Raw genomic sequence first — 27,981 nt, forward strand, 5'->3', positions numbered from 1 at the left:
GATGACTCCCACATCTCTCTTTCACACCTTAGTAACTCAGCAGATCCATTTTTCTTCCCATCAGCTGGCTACAGGCTGCTCAGAATGGGGGCATCCATTCAATTTCATCCCATCCACTGAAAGCAATGAACAGAGAAGTCTAGATTGGCTGGCTGTTGGCTGAATCATACACATGTGAACCACTTCTATGGCCAGCTACATTAAGTGCCTTTATGGGATCAGTGAGCTACCTTCCACTTCACTGCAGCAGCAGAAGTATGTTTGCTGTGTGGAAGGTGGTGTATGGTTGATCTAGATAGTGTAGCTTTCCTTACTGTTGCATCGCAGAGGAGCAGGGACAGAGTCTGACAACCCATGTGATCATAAGCAGAGAGTTCTTTATTCATTTCCAGCATACTCTTATAGCCCAAGGTCAGCCCTTTATACACAATTCCCAGTGTTCGTCCCAGAAGCCTAAACAATCTCAGCATTTCACATTCTATTCCCAACACTTCCCCCCTCCACAAAATCAAACATTTACAGTAATACAATTGCATCCTAACTTACTTCTAAATTCAACTGCTATTCCCTCCAGCAACCACAGAGTTAACTTTGTACTCTGCCTAACATTACTCGCTAGTAGTTAATTACCTTTTCTATCAACTACACCCTCAAGGTTATCAACCAGTATTCCAAGCTTGTTGTCTGTTGCCCGCCGCCTGGCCCCGATCCTTTTTTCCTCTTCAAGTTCTCTATCTATTGCGTGCCTGCCTGGGCCCGATCCAAAGCACTTTACATAAAGGTATTTTGGGTCACATAAATTCAAAGCCATTCTCCCAAATTTCCTAGATTTATGCCTACAACTCCCCGCTGTAAGAATACTCAACAAACCTTTAGGCCGAGTTTTCTCAAACTTTAAAAACAAAAAACAAATAGGCTCTAAAAAACAGGGGTTAGTAATGGGGAGGGGTAATATCATTTACAATCCAATTAGGGAGGGCAATACATGCTAAAAAAAAATTCCACAACACAGGGCGCAGCCTGCAAAATAAACCCCAAAATCCAATCAATACCACAGTTTTTAGCAGGAGTCCCAAATTTTTTCCTGCCAGTGTGCAATTCTTTGCTTCTTTACCAGGGTCAGTTCTCAATGTCTTTTTAGTCAGGAATTTCTAGACATTGGCAATATCAATGATGTGAGTGTTTTTTCTCCTGTTCCACCACCATCGTGGTTCAAGTTCTACGGGGGAATTTATCAGGACATCATCCTATACATTCAGGCAAAGCAAAAATTATCTCAATCAATCAAATCATTCAGGGAGGATCAAACAAAAAAAAATCCTGGCATAGCAAACAAGCAACTATCCTCCAGGGGCCCAGGTTGTGTACATCTTGTGGCTCTTTCAGACATTCCATCCACCACTGCAGCAGACATCTCTGATACTAACACAGCTGCAATTGCTTCACTGCTACTGCTTGCAGCCTCAAATCCCGAATGAGCAGTGGTAACATCGTGGACTAGTTCAGGAAATAATACTGCAGGCATTGCTTCTAAAGGCTTTAAAATTTCAGCTGAGGTTTCCATAGATGTTACAGTTTCTGCAATGATTTGTGCGTCAATTGCTGCAGCTGTAACAGGCACAAATGTTTTTTGAGCCCCAGAGCCTGCAATACTAAAAATGGGTGAGCCAGCATCTGCCAGCTGCACAGCTAAACTCTCTTGCTGCACTGGAGTTGAATAAAATTTATCACCGTTTGCAAGTTCCAATTTTCCAGATTCAAACAAATCCTTTTCCACTTCCGTCCTTAGCTCAAACTTGGTTTCCTTTCGCTGATTGTCATTTGAGCTTGTCGCAGTCAGTAGAAATGTTTGTTTTGCTTCCATAGGCTCCTCTTCGTCTCCCTTTCCACACACAGGCAGTTCTTGAGGACACATGTCGCTCTGTAGAGGGGCCCCATTTACAACTGCCCCTGGGCATTCTGATACTAGGTTAGATGGCGCATCTCCTACATCATTCTGCATGGGGGCCTCAGCTGCAACCGCTTCAGTGTGCTCTGATTCCAAGGTAAACACAGTATCTTCTACCTCTGTCGTCCCAGGTGCCTCAGTTACCCCACTCTGCATTGCATCCCCAATAAAAGCTTCCTGAGTGATCTGCCACCCATCGGATCCCTGAAGCCGAGCGGTTCGGGTGGGCTTGCGCAAAGTGATGTCCATAGCAAAGGCAGGTTGGGGAGGGCCAGTGGATCCAAACCCTCGAGACCCGCGGTCAATCGGGGTCGGTCGGGGCACACATCCCTTGAAAGGTATTAACTGAGCAAGACGTGTACCAGCAGTTATAGTCACAGGGGGACAAAGGGCGCGTACCATTATCCCAATATTCCCCGTATGGTCGGCATCAATAAGGCCAGGCAAAACAAAAATACCTTGTTTCGATGTTGACGAACGGCCAATCAAAAGGGCACTCAGTCCAAATCCTAATGGACCATCGATGTTGGAAGGAAGAACTTGAACCTCATCAGTCTCTAAAACTACATCTGTCGCTGTGGCCAAGTCCACTCCGGCACTGCCACGGGTTGCTCCGGTGAGGTGTTCCAGGCAGCCGGGTTGGCGGGTGGAGGCACTTGTGTCGTCGCGCTCCTCCGAGGGGCGCTCCGTGATCCGTTTCCCGGCAGCGGTGTTCCATCCTTCGTGTAACGCGCCCAACAGTCGGCGGCGCGATGTATCACATCGTGTGCAAGCGCCAGTTGCTGCTTTAGGTGACACATCAGAGGCCTGCTGCTTGTAACGCCACGGCCAGTGCAGAGGCCTGTGCCTTAGCATGAATTGCTGCCTTATCCGTCTCCTCAAGCATAGCGGCCCTACCACATGCCTCGATCATTTCCATCAGGGTCGCAGTCTTGGGCAAGGTGGCTAATATACGGCGGCAAGTGGGATTTGCATTCTGGGTTGCAAGATCAAGTCCAACTGCAGTTCTGGCCTCTGGCGTCAGATTAGGAGATCTATCAATAGCCTCTCGAAGGCGATCCAAAAAGGTGGAATACGGTTCCGATGGGCCTTGTGTAATTTTAGCATAGGGAGTCGGCTTCCCCATCTGGGGCACCGCTTAAAGGCAGCCAAGGCCAGCTGCAGGATCTTCAAGGCGAACTTGCAAATGCGGGTCAAGGCTCCCAAAAACATATCAGCAGTGGCCACGCGCCGAGGATCACCATCCGGTAAATCCAAATTGCGGACAAGAGCCAAGTCAACTCTCTTAGCCCAATCATCTTTCCACAACAGTTTCTGTGTAGGTGTAAGAAGCATGTCAGCTAGCTTAATCGCATCGTACGGACACATTGCTTGGCCAGCAAATACCTGTTCAATGATAGACTGTACATACGGATTATCTAGTCCATAAGCCATGATCGATTTCTGTGCCTCACGGATCAACTTCCAGTCCAAAGGGGCCCACCGTCTATGATTAGGGTGTTGAGGATCTGGCGTAATCACCGGAAAGGCCTCGGGTGTTAAACCTTCAAGGATGGCTTCTCTTAAAACCCCATGCCAACGCTGTACCGGATCCGGAGTGTCTCCAGGTGGAGGGTCCCCGGGGCCAGGCGGGGCGGGGGGGCGAGTTGAATGAAAGCACTTGTGAAGATGCGACCGCGATGATCCAGGTGGAAAACTTTCCAGTTGGTCCAACTTATCACACATATGCTGCAGCTGTCGACAACGGGACCGTAGCAGGATCAATCATGTCGGGGCCGATAGCCACATTGGAGGGTAGTGGGACAGAGTCTGACAACCCATGTGATCATAAGCAGAGAGTTCTTTATTCATTTCCAGCATACTCTTATATCCCATTATGGCAAGCAATCAGACAGTTGCTAATTGGTTAACAAAATATACACAGCCGCAGCTGTAACCCCATCCTAATTAACATCCTACACACCTGTTTGACTTATCATCCTATTTACAGTTAGCTGGCCGATGAGAGCGCGCCCAAGGTCAGCCCTTTATACACAATTCCCAGTGTTATCGGCTCGTCCCAGAAGCCTAAACAATCTCAGCATTTCACATTCTATTCCCAACACCTTACTATCAGTGTTTCTCTTTTATGCCCTGTATCACCCCAAAAATAGTCCAGGCACCCTCTGCTCCTAGTTGGAAAACAAATTTTTTATCCTGGTCATATGCATTCTCAATATGTGAGATTTATGCCAATTCTGTTTGATAAAACAGCAGTCATTGCTGTTCATCACTAGGCTAAATTAGTTCCTTGGGAGAAGTCCCTGTAAAACAGCCTTATCCCAATCAAGCATGTGTCAGTTAAGTAGAATGTTCTGTACTTTTAAAGACAAAAGATTAACCATTTTAATAAGGGACTGCTCTATAAAATACATTAAAACTATTCTGCTTTTGTGTAGTTATTAGAATGTTTTTACAAGCTTTCTAAGGAACAATCTGTCACAAATACTAGTCAATAAAAAAAATCACCAACGGTTATAGGGGAATGGCAATGTGTTTTGAAAATTCTCTTTTGTATGAACCATGTGCTTGTGAAAGGTATCAGATTGACAACACTTCAGGCAAATGTCCTCTTTTTCCAAAGAACAGATTTAGAACAGACAGTGACAGCACTGCAGGCTGGTTCATTATGAGGAGAACCATGTAATACTTTTCATTGATATGTGATTCTTCAGTATGTCACATGGTTATCACCCTCAGTATTCAATACCTAAAATAATGTATTTATGCAATTTTGAGGTTGAATCTTTTGTACTTGATGTGCACTTAGAACTGTGTCTGAGCCTATTATTACAGCAAACCCAGGACAGTATCTCTTGCAAAGCATCAACTGTATTTTCTCTAGGCCTAATCCTGTCTTATAAAAATCAATGAAAATTTTGCACTTAAATTTAATAGGATTAGAATATTCCCTTTTTGTATTAAGTGGTCAGGGTTTCTCATTTCTTACATTGTTTACAACATACTCTAGTTATTCTAAAAGCCAGGCTGATTTTCCTGTCTTCAGCGAAGCAGAAAAAAATCTCTATGTGAACAAGAATAAAAGATTGGATGGATTCCCCATTTAAAAAGAGAACAAAATTAAATGTTCATTGATACTACAAATTCTGTCTTTCCCAAGTAAAGTATATTGGCCAGTTTGGGTACAGTCTCAGGTTTCATTTTTTGTCACAGTACTCTGAAAAGTTACATTAATAAGAAGACAGCCAGACAAACAGACTATTTGGTTTGTTTCAGAGTTGAGAGTCCAGGACTAGCCATATTAGGTGTTTTCTGACAATTTTCTATACAATTGCACGGATGACTGAGTTATTTCATATTAATTTAGGAAATGAAGAAAGGAAAAGAGAGAAGAAACATTTCATTTGACTGTTCTATGCCAGGTAGGTGTATTTGTGCACTGATTTATTTGTGTTTTATTTCAACCAACACTCAGTACACCTCTACAAGCTGAGAAATCAAGATTGTAGTTTGCATTTTGGATGTGTGGAAAAGTGAGAAAGAAAGAGCTGCACCAACTCACCAGCCTATTACCATGAGGCAGCACTCTGTAACCAAGTATCAGTCTCAAGAAACTAAACCCACTATCAACAAGAGGAAAAATTGTAAAAGAGGGCTGCACTTAGGGCATCCCACTACCTTGATTTCTTCATGGTCTTCTGCTCATCAACTGCATTTGAGCGTGACGGATACACTGTTATCAATTATGCTGCTGTTGTTGCTCTGTCCAGTGTCAGAAAGTTGACCACATATATGACTGATACTGGGTTCCAGGGAGGTCAGCATTTAGTTGATAACCTGCAGGTATTTTACAACTCCTGTCCAACTTGGCATTTCATTATCCGCCCATCTTTACTTATTATGCTCAAGCTGTGCAACTAATTCACCCCAAGAACAGACACCAGAGATGAATCCAAAGATTAAACCAGAGATGAAAAATTGCTTGTTGCTTGTCTTTTTTTTTTTTTTTTTTTATAAAGTTTACTTGTCTTGGTTCCCCCTTTCCCCTGGTAAATAATATCTTTTCAAGATATGTGGGAGATTTTTGTTGGTTTGCAAAGGATGATGGACAGTGGCAGAGAAAGAGCTGTGAGACCCGAAGTCCAAGGAAAAGGGAAAGACAAAGGCAAAGTAAAACAAGAGCTGATGAGATCCTGATTCAGCTCTCAAGTACACTGGTGTAAACCAGGAGTAATTCCACTGAAATCATTGGAGTTACAAGAACATAAGACTGATGTTAATGAGCTCATAGGACCTGATCCAGCTCTACTGAAATCATGCCAACTTTGGCAGTGACTTCAGCGGGCACAATCATAAGCCCATAATTGAAATCATAAGCTAGGACAGTCAGCTACATTCATTGGTGCATTACACATAATTTAAGCTGGCTCTATAATTAAGCCCTGCACCCCAGAAAATTTTTCCTTTAGCATAAGTATTCTTCAGAGGTAGATCCAGCATGCTTGACACTAACACATCCCCTACAGAAATCTCAGTGCAGGGGTACCTATTTTGATAAATAAGAGACAAATAAAAGACAGATAAAAGTATATAAAATAATGAATGGTCTAGAGAAGTTAGATCTGGAGCTTCTGTTCTGTCTCAGAACACGAGAAAAGGGAACAGTCAATGAAACTGACAGATGGCAAATTCAAAACTGATAAAAGGAAATACTATTTTTCATGAAACGTGTAATTAGACTGTGGAACTCACTGACATAGGAAGTTGTTTAGGCCAAGAACTTAGCAAAAGTCAAAAAGTGTTTGGACATTTATATGGCTAACATAATATCCAGAGTTGTCATAGTTAATGCTAACAAATATTTTGGAATTGATGTTAAAGCTCATGATTCAGGGGTTAAGCCAATCTCTGACTATTAGAGATCAGTATGAGACCTACTATGGGGGAAGATTACTCCACATCTGTCTACTGTGTAGTTCTGACATGACACCTTTCTTTGAAACATATGGTGTTGGCCACTGTCAGGTAGGATGCTGAACTAAACACCCAGTATGACAGTTCCTATGCACGATTCCTGGCTCTTGGCACAGCCCATAACAATCACTGCAGACAAAGATTAAGTTAGACATGTGCTGTAGCTACTCTACCCTGTGCTGGTACCTGAATCTGCCTCCAATAACTTCAAGATAGGGGAAGCACAAGAAACACCCAGGTTCAGCATTAGCACAGGATGAATTCCTCCCAGTGGATATGTAGTGAGTTTTTTAAATTAAGTATTATTTATTATAATACTCTGAACAGATTAACTGTGTTTGCTCAGTGTTAATTATTTCAAATACTAACTGAAATATGAACTGTACACACATTCATAAATAGATTAAAAGGTTGTTTAGTTCCACTGTGGCTTCTGTAAGCACCTGTAGTCTCTGAAGAAATAATGTTATGTAAGTTATTACAGAAATGCCTCTTAAGAAATTACAACATATGTCCACATACCTTTTAGAGCTACACCAAAGTAGGAGAAAGCAGTCACCTCTTTCACTAGCAGGAGAAGCCTATTATTGTTACAGAAGGCTGTGCAGATCACAGAACTAGCATTTTAAACAGGGACACCAGTTAGGTCCTACAATTAAATTCTAAATGTAAAATAGAATGAAAAAAGCATGGAGGTGTGAAGCTAGAGACAAAATATATAATCCAACTCCCTAAAATTCCCAGCTAGTTTTGAGGAAAAGGCAGGATATATCAACACTAGCTTTGGGTTTTTTTGCTTCTCAAAACTTAATTAAATACATTTACCATTTATAACCATGCTGGCATCACACAAATAGACTATTTCATATTCCAAACCATTCTTTTAGAGTGCGATTTTAACTTGGTAAAGCTTTACTCTTTCTTAGTGAGATTCATTCAAAATTAAATTATACATACTGCATAAGAAGTTACATTGAATATGTCAAGAATACTGGAAAATGAGCAGGAAATTTAGGCTTTAGTATCAACCAAATCAGTCTTCTTTATGGGAAAGATTTTTCGACATAACTTTCTGAATTGCAGACCTCAAAACTATTTCTATAAAGTAGGATATGTTTTAAGCATAAAACAAGTTTATCATAACATTGTAATAAAATTGTAATCATAATAATACATCAGGGTAGCAACAAGAATAAATAATCTATTAGGCCCTGAAACAGCATTTTGACCCATGTCTGCAGACTCCTGTACCTGGGTGGAGTCCCATTGGGGCTGGTTTCAGTGGGGCTCTATGCAGGGGTGAGAGCTCATCATTATAAATCAGATTGCGGGATCAGGGCCATGGTTTATTTAATTAAAACTACAGTTAATTGGTTATAATTATGTAAGTACAAGGTACTCTCCCTTACTGATTACAGTGTAATTAAAGAGCTAATTAGCAACTCTAGCAACAATGTATAGTTCCCCCTAAATTTATGTTCTTCTCCTAATCAGGATTAGAATGTCAGGAACATTCATACCAATGAAATACAACACCTATAATGAAATGGCTCCCTCTCAAGGCAGACTCCAAAACATTCCTGACATTGGAGGGATCTTTCACTTTGAGGAGTAATTAAATAAAAACTTATCTATAGGCCATGCTAAATCAGTCCTAAACATTTCCCCCTTTCAAAGAGTATAATTGAATGATGTGTACATATACCTGAAAGGGATATCTCAAACATGTATATATGTTTGTAACGGGCAACGACTCACTGGTGCGGCACCTCCTGATGGTTGTCCAGGGAATTAGCGTTTCCAGCCTCTGCAGCGCCCTCGGCAGGCCAGTGTCCTGCTTGCCGCTGGGCCCGAGTCCCTCCTGGATCCTGGTGCCCCTTTCAGGCCAGGATGTTGCCCCCTGGCAGTACCCCCACAGATCTGGGTCTCCCCTCCCCAGGGAACCCCCACCCTCTATGCCCACCTCGCCTCAGTCTTTGGCTACTGCCAGTCACCATCTAGCCCCTGTTCACTGGGGCAGACTGTAGTATAATTGCCACTCATCATCGGCAAGGGGAGTTTGGACCCACTGCCTCTGCCTACCCTTGGGCTGCCCCTCTGCAACCTCAATATCCTTTTTGGCCTTTAACAAGGCCTGCAACGATGGGGAGGTTTCCAGGCTGGAGCTCCCCATCGTCTCTAGCCTTCCTCCAGCCCTGTTCCACTCAGTACCCCGCTCAGCTCCCCAGCAGCCAGGCCCTTCTCTCTCTCTACAGGTAGAGAAAGAGAGTGACTCTGCTCCCAGCCCACTGCCCTCTTATAAAGGCCAGCTGGGCCCTGATTGGGGGTGGCTGCATCTGTGGCTGGTTCCCCAATCAGCCGAGGCTTGCTGCTTTCCCAGCACCATCCCTCTTGCCACCTCAGCCCTCTCCCAGGGCTGATTTCAAGCCCTCCAGGCAGGAGGGGGGTGACCACCCCGCTCCTATGTTACAGTTCTGTAATGGCCCAGCCACTGGTGCCATTCTTTTTGCTCACTAATTTTTAGGAACAAAAGGTCAAGAGTTCTATTATTCCCTTTGTTGTGTATATGCAGTTGTATGATAATGCGGTCAATATGCATTTGACAATGTATTACTTCAATAGACATGCTGACTTCCAATAGGCATAATAACTCATCCAAACTGGAAATGTGGCACTTTATTTTAATTAATAAGAGTTAGCGTTGCCTCCAGAAGTCCTGATTTAGTACACCACCATGTCAGTAGAAGGTATGTAAAACTTAAGTTAAAGGAAACTCTTGGGGACATTGTTATGACTCTTTTGCTCCCAATCATATACCAATGATCATGATTCCTAATTCCATCAACGTTGTAAAGAGTGAGTCCTAGTCCCTCTCTGCTTCAGCCAGAACTGCTACATATGCCAAAGATCTTCACATAGTGCCCAAGAAGAATAATAAAGGGCAGGGCCCTTATTTTGCTCTTACAATGATTGTATGCCTATGTGACTCCATTATCTATAATAGAAGTACTCCTGATTTACAACAGTGCGACAGGAGAATTAGACACAATATCCTTAAAATTAATAATTTATAAAACCTGAAACAAACACTAAACAAAACCACTACCTAAGTAGAGCTTTTTACCTAAACAAAGGAGAACTGCCACAGACTCCGGGAAGTCCACTAGGGACTTCCTACTGCTATCATTTTACATGGAAGGTGCTCATATATTACAGTGATGGGCAGGGGCGGCTCTAGAAATTCCGCCGCCCCAAGCAGGGTGGCGCGCCGCGCCGCTCGCGCCGCCCTTCCCCGGTCCTGCGGCCGGGGAGAAGTGGCTGCGGCCGGCCCCGTGGTCCCACGGCTCTGGTGGACCAGCGCACCCGCCGCAGTCATGCCTGCGGGAGCTCAAGCGGAGCCGCGGGAAGAGGGGACCCTCCGCAGTCATACCTGCGGCAGGTCCGCTCGTCCCGGGGCTCCGGTGGACCTCCCCCAGGCATGACTGCGGAAGGTCCACCGGAGCCAAATGCCGCCCTGCCCCGACAATGCCGCCCCACGCGCCTGCTTGGCGCGCGGGGGTCTGGAGCCGGCCCTGGTGATGGGCAACAACATGAAACCTTCAGAGACACAGCTATATCTGAAAAGGGTCTGCTATTGAAATATGCCTTCATGGAAATAGGAGACTACAGTCCTATTGAATTGAATACACAGTTGACATTTTATCTATTCAATATCTCTGATGTGCACAGCTAGTTCTTCTGTACTCCTAATCCTTGAAGAGAAATAGACGAGAGACAGGGGCTCTGATTGGTTGTTAGAGTTCCACCAGAGAGGAGTTTGAATCATATGTGGAGCTGGGCAATAGTTTCAGCCAATAGTAAATTTGCAGAAAAATGGATTTTTCAGGGTATCAAAACTGTTTGTGAATTCAGTGAATAGTTTCAGCCAACACACATAGTTGTTTTTTTTAAATGTTCCAAATTGACATTGTTTTGAAATGTCATTTCTAATCAACAGCTGAAACTGTTTTGTTCAACCCAAATTATTTTGGTTTGTTCTTTGTTTTGTCAAGAAAAAAAAATCAATTTTGGTTCAAACTCAACCAACTTTTTCTTCAGCTATTCTGGTTCTGCCGTCCCTGTTAGTAGTTTGTAAAAAGCTCTACTCTGGCCAATAGCAGTTTGGGGGAGGGGACAGATAGAAGGGTGAGACAAGGTGCTTACAGCTAGCCTGAGTGCTTTATAAGCTTTCTGATCCCACTGCAGTCCCAACATGACACATCATACCAAAGGTTAACAAGAATTTAATTTTTTTTAAATTAGGAAAAAAACCCATTTGATAAGATATTTTAAATTAAAAGTCCATACATGACATATACTATCACGAAAGCTCATGCTAAAATAAATTTGTTAGTCTTTAAGGTGCCACAAGTACTCCTGTTCTTTTTGCAGATACAGACTAACACGGCTGCTACTCTGAAAACTATCTGGTATGATATTTCAGATTTTGTGGAATTCTAGAGAATAATCAAGGTGCAAACTTAATGCATGAAGAACATAGTGGTAAGTAATCTTTTAAATTTACTATACTAGGTTTAAAATGGATTGTAGTATGATTGTTCATTAGAGTTACACATCTAACTCCCTATTCATCACATTGACAGTTTGTTGCTATCTGTTTGTTCTTAAAACTAGTTCATACCAAATAAGGCTCTTGGCATATCCCTTATAAAAATGATACCTACTTTATGACTGAAAGTCAAATGGCAAGAATCTAAAATGTTGGGTAACTGCAGCAGTTATACTCAGCAGTTCTTGTTCTAGTCTCAGTTTTAAAGGTAGATTGGGAAAGCAAAATGACAAATTACATTATTTTACCTACTGAGAATATGTACTCCTGAGAAATCCATTAATTTTTGAAAGAAATATTTCAGTTCTCATAAAGGATGCTTGGATTGCCACCTAGAAACAGAAATCCTTGTGCACATGGCAGGATTGTACTGTACTGTAATTTCCACACACTGTTCCTGTAATCTGCCTCCACCTTGTTTTGGAGGACTATATTAAGTCAAGCTTTTGCCTCTCTGCTGAAGCTATCAGTTAGTGCAGGGCTGATGGTTTGATCATCAACATAATTTGCCTTCTAAAGACTGAGACGCCAGCAAATGATAAGTATGTTTTATTGTTTTGACCCTGAATAGGATTTTAGCCAGTAACTAAATGCAAAATGCCTTGTAGCCCATTACTATTTTCCAAAGCCACCCAGTCCCTTGAGACTTGTTAACACTGTTGTAGGACAAATGGCCAAGAGGCATATAATATCATTGTTTACTGTTCTACAGGTCCACGTGTGACGGTCTGTACCCATGAATTCATCCCTTACACACTATTGTAATAATCTGTGCAAAGTATGTCTTTGAGGTATCATTTGAAAACTCATAATTTGTTGATCATCATTGTCCTGGTAAAATGTGTGGTAATTTTGTATGCAAAGTTATAATATTCTACTGTATGGTGTTACTAAGACATGTTCCAAGTCTGAGAAGCAGCCAAACCAACTCCTCAGAGACAAAGGGCAAGCTGACACCTCAGCCAGGTGTAAGCAAACTTAAATGGGCCATCACCTGCTAAGTGGCTATTCCTTGGCAGGAAAAGACATGGGTGAAAATCTACATTAGAGTAAAGGAATAGAATAGATTTCCTGTCCAGGGAGACTGCCTGGTGCTCTGGTCCCAGCTGGAGAAGCTTCTCAAAAGGAGAGAGAGGACTATAAAAAGAAAGGTTAGACAACCCAAATTATCTCTTTCTGGGTCTCTACCCAGAGCATTCACAACACCTGAGGAACCAAAAAAAAACCCCAATGTTGGACTGGGGGAGGGATCCTGACTGATAGAAGTTCAGCAAGAGAGACTTTGTTTTGAATTTAGCCTAGTTTGTTAAGTTAGGCATTAGTTGCATTTTACCTCTATTTTTCTTGTAACCAGTTCTGACCTTTATGCCTCATTACTTGTGTTCACTTAACATCTCTCTTTGTGGTTAAACTTGTATTGTTTTATCTAAATTAGTGTGTTTGAATTGAAGTGTTTGGGAAAATCCATTTGGGATAACAGGATTTGTGTAAATCATTTTCTGTTAATAAAATAACAGACTTTATATGAGCTTGTATTGTCCAGGAGAAGGCTGAACAGTACCAGATGCACATTTCTGGGAAAAATCTGGGACTGGGAATGTACTGCTGTCACCCTGTCATGTAATTCCAGAGTGGCTGGCTGCAGCACTCACACAATATAGCTGAGAGTGATTTACATGCTGAAGAATGTGTGTGAGCAGAACCAGAGTGAAAACTACAGCAGCAAAAGCAGTGTAAAAGGCACCTGAGGTAAGAGGTCTGAGATGCAACAGCTGTTCTTCAGTCTACACTGTACCCTGTGTATGTTCCACCAAGACTGTGGAATATTTTGCCTGCCAACTGTATACAATCACACATTTACCCCCTTTAAATCATTAAATCATTGAAGATGGCATAATGATTTGATATTAAAGTTAGTCAGAAAAATGAAATTCCAATTTTTTTGAAAAAAAGCATTTTTGTGATTTTTTGTGTATGAAAAAATTCTCTTCCATTCTGCCCCCTCTTTCATGCCCTTTCCCCTCCAGCCAGCAGTATTTGGCAGGATATACTTATCCAATTTTGTATGGGGTGGGGGGGTGGGGGTTCAGTTGTTATTTAAGTTACATATTCTATTAGAGGCTTCTAGGACAGCAGTGTTAGAGAGCAAGCATATTTTTATTTCGTGTGTTTTAATAGTTTTTATCATCAGCCTTATAATACAAATAAAACATTAATTATATATGCTCACTGTAACTGGAGGTAGCATAAAAACCGCAACTTCAAAAAATATTAATAGATTATATAGAGATTTTTTTTTACATCTTTTCCTGACAGAAAAATAATTCAGTGCTCACAAGCACAACTGCACAGTGCCTGTGCAGAGAGTTATTTTCTTCCTAATTTTACTGAGCCTGGTTTTAAAATATGTATAGTGCGTTACAGCTTACCAAGGAAACTAGAACACACTTGACAGCTTTGTCTGAACGTCCTCAAGTAAAGGCCACAAATAACTCAACATTTAAATTATCCATTTAGTAATTTTTATTTATAATTTAATAAGAAAAGCTACTGCATTTGTCACTTCATACGCCTAAAGTTATTTACCATTTTGTAAGCAAAGATGAACCATTTAGCTGGGAATGTATTTTAGTTATTTTAGCCTACTGTCAAGTAAAGACATGTATAGTTATGAGACCAGCCTGTGAAATACTTCAATCTGAACAGTTATTTTTTTTGAAGGTATGCACTTATTACAAATTCATGCCCAGGATCTTTTAAGATTTGAAGGAGGACAGGAATGCAATAGCAAATCACATTTTAATTTTAACTGGAGGGAATAATATTTCAAGTTTGCCTTTAGCCTGCACAAACTTCTCTGAATACACTTAAAGTGTCATGTTAGTACCTGTATTCATTGATTCCATCTTCACAAGTGGCTCCATGCTGGCACCAGTTCTCTTCACAGTCATTAATGTTCACCAGGCACGTTCGCCCAGTCCATCCAGGAGCACAGACACATTGAGAACTCTGGTTGTCTTCATCAAGGAAGCAGCTACCTCCATTTGCACATGACTAAAAGTGAGAATTACACATATACAGGAAGATGCTTTCATCTCTATGGGTTGTCCTTACCTAAGACATTTGATTAAATAAACTGTTTTGGAAATAACTGGGCATGTGACAGTTTTCTCTAATAACATGGTCAAAGACAAATCTCAGTGAATTAAAATATCAAGTGGAATAAAGATAAAATAACATTTAAATCTATTGTTGTGTACAATGTTATGATACAGTGTAACTATATAGTTTGTTATAAACACATGTATTTTAGGTAAGATTACAAAAGAATGAAATAGCCTATTATTCTGTTAAATGTAGAAAAGAAAAGTATTGCAGCCTGTGGCATAGTTATAAAATTTAACTTAGAATAAAGCTCTAGTCATCAGATGTGAATATTTTTGAGATTAGGTAATGATTAACTAGAACAGTGGTTTTCAACCTTCCCCCCCCACCATTTGCAGACGCCTAAAAAAATTTGAACAGAGGTGCAGATCCCTTTGGAAATCTTAGGGATAGTCTGTGTACCCCAGGGGTCCTCAGACCATAGGTTGGAACCCACTGAGCTAGAAAAGGAAAAGGCTGTATGAGGAACAAAGTGCACACTTTAGAATATGAGTGGTGTGACAAAGTTCCTCCTCTATCTTGGTGGGTCCTGCGCTTATTGGCAGATTTGCTCACCTCAGTGATCTTCCTCTCTGGTGGAACCCACAGTCTGGGTCAACTCCTTCTGTGTCTGATCAGGAGTTGGGAGGCTTGGGGGGAACCCAGGCCCACCCTCTACTCTGGGTTCTAGCCCAGGGACCTATGGATTGCAGTTGTCTATAGTGCCTCCTGTAACAGCTGCATGACAGCTACAACTCCCTGGGCTACTTCCCCATGGCCTCCTCCAAACATCTTCTTTATTCTCACCACAGGACCTTCCTCCTGGTGTCTGATAACACTTGTACTCCTTAGTCCTCCAGCAGCACACCCTCTTACTCTCAGCTCCTCACACACCCACCACAAACTGAAGTGAGCTCCTTTTTAAACCCAGGTGCCCTGATTAGCCTGCCTTGATTGGCTGCGGGTGTTCTAATCAGCCTGTCTGCCTTAATTGGTTCCAGCAGCTTCCTGATTACTCTAGTACAGCCCCTGTTCTGGTCACTCAGGGAACAGAAAACTACTCATCCAGTAATCAGTATATTTGTCCTCTACCAGACTCCTGTACCCCACTGGCCTGGGTCTGTCACAGTGGGTATATTTTATGTTTAAAATATAGTGATCTTTGAAAGAAAAAAACAAAGTAATAATATAATTTTCAGATAGACATGATATTTATTGCTATGGAAAACCCTCTTTAAAACTAAGTTGCTGGTTTCATTGAGAAAATAAGCCACCAGTCTCTGTAGACATAATATTGTGCAGTTTGTCAGGAAGACTAATTTGCTGGCCAGCCACTGAATGTTGAAAGATCTGTAGGCAACTTGGGAGATTCCTACTTTAGCTGATCATTACAATGTGAAGACTGACAAATGTAATTATACTTACAAACTTTTTTTGGGCATAGATGGAGAAGCACTGAAACAGATGGGTAAGATTTTTTGAACCAAAATCTGCTCTTACTTAAACAAAGGCAACTCCACTGAAACTCACTAAAGAGCAGAAGTAGTTTCTTACATGCACCTTTCTACCTTTCTCTTGTGCTTAGTTGTTGGATACTGAAGTCCTACTCTACTTTGAGTGGCAACTAAAACTTAGCAGATAAAAATATATCACCTACAGTATTATTTAATGAAAATGCAGGTTTGTGCTGCTTAAATGAAAATGTTTGTATGATCTATAACTTGAGTATTCTGGATTTTACAAGGGTTGTCAGAAAGAGGAATTAATATAATTCTATGACTAACCTTTAAAATTTTTCTAGTGCCTTCAATCTACCCTGTATATAGTTTTGAACCTGTTCTTATGCTTAGTAAATATATTTGCAGGGTAGGCAAGGAATAGCATATTGCCACTTTTTTGCAATCTGCTGATTGTGGATTGTGAAAGATTAATAAATCTTGTTGGAGAAATAAAGTATTCTTTTTTTTTCTTTAAACAAAAAGGTTCAAGCATTTCCGAATGTGTCAAAGATCACCTGTGGGCTAAGAAGAAAATGTATCCTCTTTTCTCATCAGTGTTTAGGTTTTAAGGTCTCTGTTCTGTTTCAATGCAAACTTAGCCTTCATAAAAATAGGAAAAACTACTTTACAAAAATGAAGCTAAGGCTTTTCTTGCTAGTCCATTGACTTCTAAAGAAAATGGTGAGTTGGGTTCTGCCAATGATCTATGTAGCTCCCTAGTACCTCAGTTTGATTGAGTCTGAATCCATTTAAAATGTTATCAAGATTTGTAGTAATAAAAATTCTTGCCAGAAATTCGCTATATTAATTTGTCTTTGATTAAGTTTTAAATTGACCTTAAAATTGGATCTTTTTGCTATGCTATTAGTGTTAAATACTGGAATTATGCTGGGCTCATTTCTCAACGTGGCTACTCTTGATGGAGGGAACTATTCAGCTTGAATAAAGTCGGTAGAATCAAGCCCTCTTTATGGAAATATTTTTTCCTATTATATATAAATGTATATATCTTGCCTTTTTATTTTGTCTGGGTATTTCCCGAGGTTTTGCTAAGTTTGGAAGGCTCTAAATGCTCTCTCCCACTCCCTTTACTATTGGACTTCATATAAATTTTTTGCTTGATTTCAAAGTTCATTATTGAATCATGTATCAGGAAATTATAAATAAAATGTTAAGAAAAGCAAAGTTTGAATTTAGGAATAAAACAAAATATGAGGGACTTTATATCCCCGATATACCTATATCAGGCTTGTCTGCCCACTGATGCGTCTCTATATTTGATCAGAGATAACAGCAGTATTATGAGTGTAGTACATATGTGTGCAAGTGTGCTTCCTCACCAATTACAGAGTCAAAAACTTTAAGGCCAAAAGGTACTATTACAATCAGCTAATCTGACCTCCTGCATATACTAGGCCAGAGACACCCTCACCCAGTGATTCCTGTATCAAGCCTGTAATCACTGTTTGAGCTAAAGCAGACCTTTCAGAAAGATCTAGTCTTGATTTAAAGACTCCAAATGATGGAGAGTCCAGGATGTCCCTAGGTGAGTTGTTTCAGTGATTATCTTGGAATGCAGTGACAATGAAAAGTACTTAGGATCATTGCAAATATTAACTGAACCTGAGCTCCAAGTGTGGTATTGTAGCTAAGGGGGCACAGTTAAAAATGTGCACTTTGTTTCTAGACTGAATTTATGTAACTTCATCATCTAATGTAATGAAATGTATTAGATTGTGTACAGCCTTTTTCTGCTCAAATGAAGAGCTGACCACTGTCAGGAATCTATTCCCCATTTAGATACTTGCAGACCATGAGCAAGGCATCTCTTAAACCGTCTCTTGGATAAACTAAATAGACTGAGCTATTTTAGTCTCTTACTATAAAGCAGGTTTCCCACATTTCAGATCATTCTTGTAGCTCTTTCCTGTACCCTTTCCACTTTGTCAACAGTATCCATTAATGGCTTCACTAACGCTTTATCTAGAGGTAATAATACCACCTCCCTACTCCTGCTCTATACTCTCCTGCTCTTACAACCAAGGATCACATTTGTCCTCTTAGCTACAGCACTGCACTGGGAGCTTATGTTCAGCTGGTATTTTCAAAAACCTCTAAGTCCAATTTATTCTCACTGCATCCCAGAACAGTCACCTTCCAGTACATGTGACCTACATTTTTTATTTCATGATATATGACTTTGCATTTGACTGTATTAAATGTATATTGTTCCAGTGAGCCTACCTTCACAACTGTCAGCCTCCCTTTAATGTTCATTTAACAATCATATGATCCATAAGTCCCTAGCCTACAAACACTTATTCACATGAGTAACTTTCTGTATGTGAGAGGCCCCACTATATGGGTACACTGACGCAGTTGTACTATAACCTATTCTAGCAACCTGCTTCAATGTTCTAAATTAGATACAGCTTCAAAAACGACATGCCTGTATCTGAAATTTTCACTCCATGCATCTGAAGAAGTGGGTTTTTTACCCATGAAAGCTTATGCCCAAATAAATCTGTTAGTCTTTAAGGTGCCACCGGACTCCTCATTGCTTTTGTGGATACAGACTAACACGGCTACCCTTGTGATACTTGATACAGCTTCAATAAGTGCAGAACATATTGGAGGAAAGCTGAGTCAAACTAATGAATGTAATACTCAGTTCTGAGTGCTGAGAGCCTTAGAGTTTCTTCATTCTTTGGCAGTGAGTTCCAGAGTCTAGGCCCATCTTGTTGGGGTTGGGGGATATATTTTCTGCAGTTGTGTACCTCCCCATATCAGCTGACACTGTCATTGTTCCATTGGAACATACATCTATGGTCTCCCTAGAGGGGAGTCAAGACTTCATGCCCTGTCATCTCTTACACCGTCAGAGGCAGTTTCAGAAAGGAGCCCAAGTCAATGTCAGTTGCGGTGGTGTTTTTTTGTGATGTGGCTGCTGGTGACACTGGGAACTAGACTGGGCTTATTTCCCAAAGACCATCAGATGGCAATGTCTTTTGGTGACCAACCTGGGCTAGATTCCAGCCAGTTACCTAGAAGTAAAAAGCTCCAGATCCCATGACCAGTTCCCTGAGTTACCTGTTCCTATGGATGTGGCTTTACTTTCCATAAGAACTAAGAAAAGAGGATTGAAGGGGCGGGGAGGGGTTGTTAGGAAAGTTGTCATTCAGCTAGATTCAGATCAGGACTGAGATCACAAATGAAACTGATTAAAGGGGTATGAATTGCAGAATGCACCTAAATGTTGCATTCTAATTGCTGGTGTGAAATAAAAAGTGCCTAGTTTGCATTAATATAGTCCTCTTTCAAACAGGACTACACATTAACATAGTCCTGTTTGAAAGAGGACTATGTTAATGCAAGATAGTTCACACCATCAGCAACCACACAGAGTACTACAGTGCAACATTTTGGTGCACTCTGTAATCCATGCTCCCGAAGCCTGCACTGCAGGACAGCGTAGACAAGCCCTTAGATCAGCGATGGGCAACCTATGGCCTGCACGCAATCTATGGTAATCTACTGGTGGGCCACAAGATAGTGTTTACATTGACTGCACCACAACTAAGGTGGCACAGAGTTTGTCTGGGCTTTCCCAGGAAGGCAACGGAATTTAACTGTTTCATGAACCAGCTGTATTGCAGAAGGGGCAGGAGATGCTCACAAGAACGGGGGCTGCTAATGCCCAGGGTGGTGTGTTTAATAACACAAGGCATAACCCAGGGCAGCCTCATGGACTGATGGAGGGAAATGACCAAGGGGAAGCATCCACACATGCAGGTGGGCAGGCTGTGTGGATTAACAGGGTAGTCAGTGGAGCTGTGCAGCAAATGGTCAGTAAAATTGTTTCTGGTGTTTTCTACACAGCATTACAGTGCTTCCAAAGGGCACAAGGTCACCTAGACCCAGGATGTTCTCTTCCACTGAACACAAGGCATGGCAGTAATGCTGATCCCAGAGGTTGAGGGGATGGGTGGCAGAGGTGGTATCCAGCCTTCCAGCCTGGCAAGGGTTGGCAGTTGCAGCGGCCACAGCGAGGTTCAGGGACAGTGCTCAAACAGTTACTCAGTGAGTTCACCTGAGGGGGACAGGAGTGAGCCACTCAGGGTAGTAAATACTCTGGGCCCAGGAGTGGGAGGTCCAGAAGCCTGGGCAGACCAACCTGGGGTGGCACCTTCAGTGTGGGCACTGATGGTATTACACAGCTACTACAAGCTAATTTGCATTTACTGCAGCAGCTTCAGGCAGCTAGGTGTGTGGGTTCTGCACAGGGTGACAGGGTAGGCCCAGCCTGGGCTCAAGTTTGGGCAGCAGGACGGGGGCAGGCCCCTGGCAAGGGTAGCGAAGCCCATGTTGGGAACAAACCCCCAGGCACATGGGGACTCATTGGCCATCAGGGCATGTAATCTCATGGGACAGAGTAGAGACTCCTGGGAGGTCTGTGGGGGAGCAGGGCTCTGCAGAACTCCCTCCATGCCATGCAGTCCTGAGGACGGTTATGCCGGGGTGGCTGACCCGATGGGAGTTCATCTATTCAGTGCAACTAAATATAAAATCCTGAGAGGCGAATACATGGTTATATTGTCCCTAGTGCACAGGGAGGTGACAGACAGTATACCTGGGCAAGGCAAGCAAAATAGCAAACTGCCCAAGAGGCCAAGGGTGCCTAGAACATAAGAAAATTGGGAAGCTGCCTTCCTCATCTATGCAGATGTTATAGTACAGGCCCACCCAGAGAGGAGCTCTGCCTTGGTTAAGTATATGGATATAATTAGGCAGGCACACAATATGTTTTGGAGCATGTCCTGGTTTAATTATTATGAGCAGTTTTGATTAAGGCAGCAACACAAACTGGGATAAGGTGGGACATACCTCATCACATACTGTGGTCGCAGTGGATGACACTAAGGGTGCCGGGGTTTGTTCATTCCGCAACAAGCTCGGGAGGGGCCCCAGGCACGTAATAGCATTTGCTGGGCATTTAATGATGGTGGTTGTTTTCACAACCCCTGTAGATACAGGCATGTTCACGAGACATGTTTTGGGGCCCATTCAGCCTGTTCTTGCCAGCGCGGAAAGGGAAGATCTCAGGGAGGAAACAGGAATGGGGGTGGCACAAGCCTCAACTGCAGGTTTGGCAAAGATGGAACAGGGCCTGGGACACAGAGCACAAGCTGGGGAGGGGGAAAAGCGGGGGTGGTGCAATGGGCATGGGCCCCAATGCCAGTTAGGCCGGATGTGTTAAGGGTTCTTCTATGGGATTACCCTAACAGGGCATATGGGGCATATTTGTGGCAGGAATTTACAGCAGATTTCGGATCCTTTTTGTGGGAAGTAGAATTCATTTGATGTCAAAAAAATTAAAGTCAGTAGTTGGGATGGGACATATTGTTTAAAAAAAAAGATTGCACAATTATTAAAGGAGGGTAGGATAGCTGGGCCATTTAATCTATTGCCTATAGCACATTTGAGAGTCCCCTCCCTGGGGCTGGTCCCCAAGAAGACCCCAGGGACATACCGATTAATTCATCACCTGTCTGTGATGGAATAGGCCAGGATCTGTTAATGATGGAATAGGCCTGGCACTTTGTTCCGTACACTATTTCTCCATTGATGAAGCCGTTCGTATCGTTAGGGCATGTGGCCCTGGGGTGCTAATGGTTAAATGTGATATCAAGTCTGCTTTCCGACTCCTGCCGGTGCATCCATTGGACTTTGACCTGCTGGGTTTCTGTTTTGAGGGGCAATTTTATTTTGACAAGGCTATGCCCATGGGCTGTTCAGTATCCTGTGCAGCTTTTGAGAAATTCAGTACAGTGTTGCACTGCGCAGTGGTGCGGTCAGCGGAACTAAACCACATGGTGCATTACTTGGATGAGTTTTTGTTTGCAGGGCAAGCTGGGTCAAATGAGTGTGTTCAACTATTGCACACATTTCAGGCTCTGGCTAAAGAGTTGGGGGTACCCCTAGCAGAGGAGAAAACGGAAGGCCCTTCCACTATATTGACCTACCTGGGCATTGAGCTGGACACCAGGGAGGGCATATCTCGGCTCCCTCAGGATAAGCTTCAGGAGCTATCAGGGTTGCTCCAGAGAGCAGTGGGGGCTAAAAAACTCAGGCTGCAGGAACTGCAATCTATTCTGGGGGGACCTGAACTTTGCTTGCAGGGTTGTGGCCCTGGAGTGGGCAGCATAGCCAGGCCACACCATTACATATGGTTCACTAGAGAGAGATGAAGGAGGACTTGGGGGTGTGGGAAAGTTTTCTGAGTCGATTTAATGGGGTATCATTGTGGAGGGAGGAATGGTTATTACAAAGCAGGTTAAAAATCCACTTGGATGTGGCAAGGGGTTCAGGTTTTGGGGTGTTTTATCAAGGCAGCTGGTGTGCACAAAAATGGCCCACCACCTGGACACAAAACGGGGTTGTGCTTGAGCGTGACATTACCTTCTTGGAATTTTTCAATATTTTAGTTGTGGTGGTGATTTGGGGATCTGAGCTGGCTAATACAAGGGTGTGCTTCTGGGGTGACCACAGTGGTACAGGTTATCAATCGCCAAACCAAAAAATGCCATAAAGTGAAAATGATCAGTTAATTTGCCCTAGATGGCAAGTGACAGTATTCTCTTCTGGACTCATCAGAGACATAATAGGTAGAGAGCAGGATTCTGTTTGTTTTTTTTCTTCAAGAAATGAAACAAATGTTTACCTTTTTGCTGTTTTGTACCTCTGATCCCAGACAATGAAAGAAATATGCATCCTCAAATTAAGAAATGGTCTTGGATTATAAATTCAATTTATCATGGCAATGTATAGAAATATCCAGAAAAGAGCTTTTGTCCAGAAAGTTTTAGTGGTTGCTGGTGGGGTCTAAACATTATGCTTATAATGAAAACTGACAGTTTTAACTGTTGAGCTACTACCTTTATACACAGATCTAAAGTGTGTCTCAAACTACAATCCTGATGTTTTAAAATTCCACCTATTATTCAGAGGATATCTGTCCCCGCAAAGGTGGATTACGGAGTTCCTATAAATGATGTAAGGCTCCATGCCTGTACGAGTTTTGTACAATAGCACTGAAATACCAATGTTCTCTGGGGTAGAAAGGCCCAAGCTAAAAATCCCACAAAATTTGAAAGTGAAAATTGTTAATATTTTATAACCACAACAGTCCTTGTACTAGCAGTCCAATGTACTATATATGGTGAATACCGTGTTTGAAAATATTTAGACTTGTGAGTTTATAATTAGATCATACTTTAAACAATAAAATGTAGCTCTACTTTGAAAAGTGGCTCCTAAATTGAAAAAAAAAAAAAAAACCCACCACCACACCTATTAACTGTGTCTCATTGAAACCAGATCAAATCTGTTTTGTTACATTGCAAGTATAGCTTCTTTCTAAATGTCAGATCTGCAAAGTCAACCTGGAATCTAAAAGCCAAGCCATGCTATTTCTGACTCATACATCACTAGTAATCAACATTCTGCCCAGGGAAGAATTATTTGTGTGGGGGACAAGTCTGAGATGAATCAAAAAAGCCATTTTTTGAAAAATGTGTGGGTTTTAGTTTTTGAAAACATTTCTTTTTCCCCACTCATAACTCAAAAATGACTCTCAGTAAAAACTTCAAACCTATCTTATATGTTGATCTGCACTAAGAACTATCAGGCAGAGCTCTTTTTCACAACATAGAGTGCAAAAAAATTTAGATACTAGAAGATGAGAAATTGATTTTCCTTTACCCTAAACTAAATTTACACTCATTTTAAGGCCCCTTTGTAAAGCGAGAATGGTGAAAAGGCCCGAGTGTAAAAAAGAATCAAGACCTAGGTCTTTTTTTGTTGGAACTGTAATTTCCATGAATGTTCCATAATTTCTGCTCTACTTTATCGCCTATTTGAAGCAACTTAGGTTTTTTTTATTCCACAACCTATTCTTCAAAATTGAAACTAATCATATGACTTGTAAATATATTTGGGTGATATTGGCAAAATGTATTTTTGTGAACATCTGAGCAAAATCTTTTACAAACTCATTTCACAGGATTTTACACACTCAGATTTCAGTATTGCTCAAAAAAAAAGTAAAGTATGGTTCAAAGAAAGTGGCTTTTGTATCATAGAGCACAAATTCCCAGGATACAGGAATCTATTCTTGATCCATCATGACATTCTTCCTCATAGAGGAGGAAAGATGCATCTGTCTTATAACATCGTGCACCTAATCGTCCAACTGTGACATTGGTATGCAAATATTTAACAAGGCACTTGAGTGATTTGTGTTACTACTGCTGTGGGTCCCCAATTTTCAGGTGGAAGGTAGGCAGGTATAATTATAAGTGCAAAGATGTGGCTGGTTTTGGAAATTTAACTACACATTTGCTTAGTTTTATAGCATTATTATTATTTTTAATGTATAAAAACGGAAAATTGCTCAGACTAAAACGTTTACTGCACATTTTATATTAAAAATACTGAAAATACTGAAACTCTTCTAATTTGTTGTGTTTAATACTAAGCAAAGTGGTGCAGTGGCTGTGAGGCAATAGCAAATCACGGTCAGATTGAAAAGGAATACTCTCTGTCAACAGGAAACGAAGGTTTATATATATATACTTTTATCCATACCTACAAAAAGAAGTAATGGCTTTAAATGTTTAAGAAATGATTAAATTTAATTCCTTAATAGAAATTGTAGTATCACTTACAATATTTCTAACACTATACCAAAAACCGTTCAGAGTTTTTTAACTCATTTTCACTAAGCAAATGATATTAATTTACCAATCTCTGCACTAAGGAGGCAAGCAAAAAAACAAATATAGCTCACAATTTCTTTTTATTTCTGTTTTCTTTCACTTTAGAGAAAAAACAGTAGTTTATCCCATTATGACCAAATTAAATACAATATATATACAGTCCACATAAATTTATGACTGTCTCTGTAATATTTGTATGAATAAATTAGATATGTCTTAAGGCTTTTAAGGAAATATTACAATAAAATGTTTTAGTAGCTCCTATTAGCATCCTTGGCACATCATCACTCCCCGTCCTAACTAGACATAATGATTATTGCATCATTATAGTGTTATGCAATATACAGTAAATTTGCACTCAGTATAGCACTTTAAATCATAAAAATGTTAAAATTTACCAGATGCTGAACAATTTAATTTTAAACCTTTAAGGCAGTAAGTATTTCTGTGTTATATTTCATATTAATTGGTGAATGTGCTATCCATGGACTTCAAGGTAAAATAAATGTTGATAGCTCCTTTGTAAACACATTGCCTGCTTTGCACAGTATATTTTTGTGGTAAGTATATTTCAGTAAAATAATTGATTAAGTCAAATCTTTTTAAGCAAAGGTTATCATGTCTGGGCAGCTGTTTGAAATGATTAGGACACAAACATTGTTTTTCAAATAAATATCATTATGAAAAATACAAAATAATTCTATTTCCTCCACTAAAAATACCTTAAAAATTCGAAAATTAAGGGCCCACATCTGCAGCCCTTAGTTATGTTAGTAAATTTTATTCCTACAAATAGTTTTATTGAATGGAATACTCATATGAGTAAACAGTTTCAAGATCAAGATCTCATCACATCTTTCTTTAGAAATGGGTTGAGTCATTTTTAAAACAGAGTTTGTAATGGTAGTCAAGTAAATATACATTTGTCCTGTATTACAGAAAGAAAAATAATCACTATCTTAACTTAAAAAAAGAGAGAAGAAATTATGTCCTAATTTACACCCATTCAATTGACTGCTGACCCTTTAAAGTCGGATCAGTATATCTTGCAGGTATGTACACAGTCTTGAAGGTTTTTTTATGCAGTCTAACTCAGTTTGTAGCACTCTAGCCTCTAGACCAAATGATCCTGAATACAATTTCTACACATGCAATCAGTCGGACGGATAATACTGGCACTGGCGTTCAGGGGCAACAGTAGTATGATCATTTGGATACCATGCTGAACTGAGGCTTCTTCCACGCATTGATTGTCCAAACATTCCATTGCACTTTTTGAATAAGAATTGGGGATTACTCTCTTCCCCTTAGAAGCATATCCGCACATAATAAAAATGTATTCTAATATCCTAGGTGGTGAGAGTGATTTCTGTAGGGTGACCAGATGTCCTGATTTTATAGGGACAGTCCTGATTTTTGGGTCTTTTTCTTATATAGGCTCCTATTACCCCCGCCCCCTGTCCTGATTTTTCACATTTGCTGTCTGGTCACCCTAGATTTCGGAGTTCATAATGGATGCTACATTTGCCTAAACAGTCATTGCATTACTATTATATAGCTCATTACTTCATAAAATATTTTGAGATATTCTGAATGTAAACCAAATTTAATTCAATCCTATTTATGCTGGTACTTAGTACTCACAATGAGAATGTCTACGTTTTTTTAAAAAATTATTTTTAAATTATAACATTTTCAACTATTACTGGGTTGTAGTTTTATTTTATTTTATTTTCATAAAGTACTGGGGTAAACATATTGCTTTATCTTACCTCTGTACTTTCATTACATGGTAACAAACATGTATAATTAAGTCCATGAGGTCTGTCCACACATAGTTCCCCCGAGGTGCAGCTTATGTTGTAGAATATGCAGGCATCGATATCCAGTTCACATTTTTCACCTTCAAATCCTATACAATTAAAAGAGAAAATTTTTAATCACAGTTCATTCACATATATTGACATCGGGGCTAGCCATAATGCTAGTAGTTAACATAACTCTAAGAGTAATTGGACCATTTTATGACTCGAAAAGGACACTTCAAACAAAGAACGAAAGGAGAGTCTTTGCAAAAGTAATGCATTGTATAACGATGTATTAAGTCAAGTTTTATGGCCACTTTTATACAAGGAAATGATTGAAAGAGAATTTAAATAGGTGAATTAAATTAAATTCTCTCTTATTTAATATTGGTGTTATTCAAGAAGTACAATTTATCTGAAATGACTTACCCATGAGGCAGGTACATTTAAAATGTCCTGTGGAATCTATGCATGTTCCTCCGTGTTTACATGGATTGGAACCACACTCATCAATTTCAATCTCACACAACGCTCCTGGGAAAAAATAATAAAAGATTGTTTATTTCCCCCCAAAAAATGCTAGGAATGACGATCAGATTCCTAATAAATAAAATATCGAACTGGGACAAATAGTTTACAGAGTAAAATATTTAAGGTTTTAAACAACAGTCAAAAAACCCAGTGGAATACTGACTAAAACCTAAAGACTTAATATTGTAAGGATCCAAGAGCCCTCACCTCCTATTGACTGGAAAAGTGCTCAGTGCTTTATAAAATAAGTCTCTTAAGGCTCTGATCCCGCAGCTCGATCCAGTGCAATAGACCTCAGGCACATTAATCTAGTTGCAGGATTGAGGCTTAAGTGCAGAAACTTCCAAAAGAAAAAGCTATCAGAAACTGAGACAATACCTTTTGAGAGCCTTTTTCTCCTTTTTTTTTCCTGACAAGGATCAACAAGGATCTTGAGCATGGGTCAGCCCAGATCTCTATTCTGGATTTTCTTTTTTGTGACCCATATTTTTTCTGTATCCCATCTTGTTGTAGGATCCATTTGGCGAGGGAAAAAATGGCCTGTCATACTGATCTGTTGTCTTTTGTCTTATACTTAGATTGTAAGCTCTTTGTGGGCAAGACCATGTTTGTTCTGTGTTTGTACAGCACCTAGCACAATGGGGTCCTGGTACATGACTGGCTGTCCTAAGCACAATGATCATACAAACAATAA

General features: G+C 40.7%; 1 protein-coding gene across 1 annotated transcript in view; it reads right to left on the bottom strand.

Moving 5' to 3' along the window:
* LOC123366636 (protein eyes shut homolog) overlaps positions 1 to 27,981 on the bottom strand; it is a 55,491-nt gene that overhangs the window by 14,366 nt on the left and 13,144 nt on the right. Inside the window, exons 2-4 of the mRNA XM_045010283.1 lie at positions 27,186 to 27,290; positions 26,724 to 26,863; positions 14,419 to 14,585 (exon numbers count right to left, since the gene is read on the bottom strand). Coding sequence (XP_044866218.1) covers positions 14,419 to 14,585; positions 26,724 to 26,863; positions 27,186 to 27,290 — 412 coding nt within the window. The remainder of the gene's footprint in view (positions 1 to 14,418; positions 14,586 to 26,723; positions 26,864 to 27,185; positions 27,291 to 27,981) is intronic.

The sequence above is a fragment of the Mauremys mutica genome, chromosome 3 (genome assembly GCF_020497125.1).
Source record: "Mauremys mutica isolate MM-2020 ecotype Southern chromosome 3, ASM2049712v1, whole genome shotgun sequence".
NCBI lineage: Eukaryota > Metazoa > Chordata > Testudines > Geoemydidae > Mauremys > Mauremys mutica.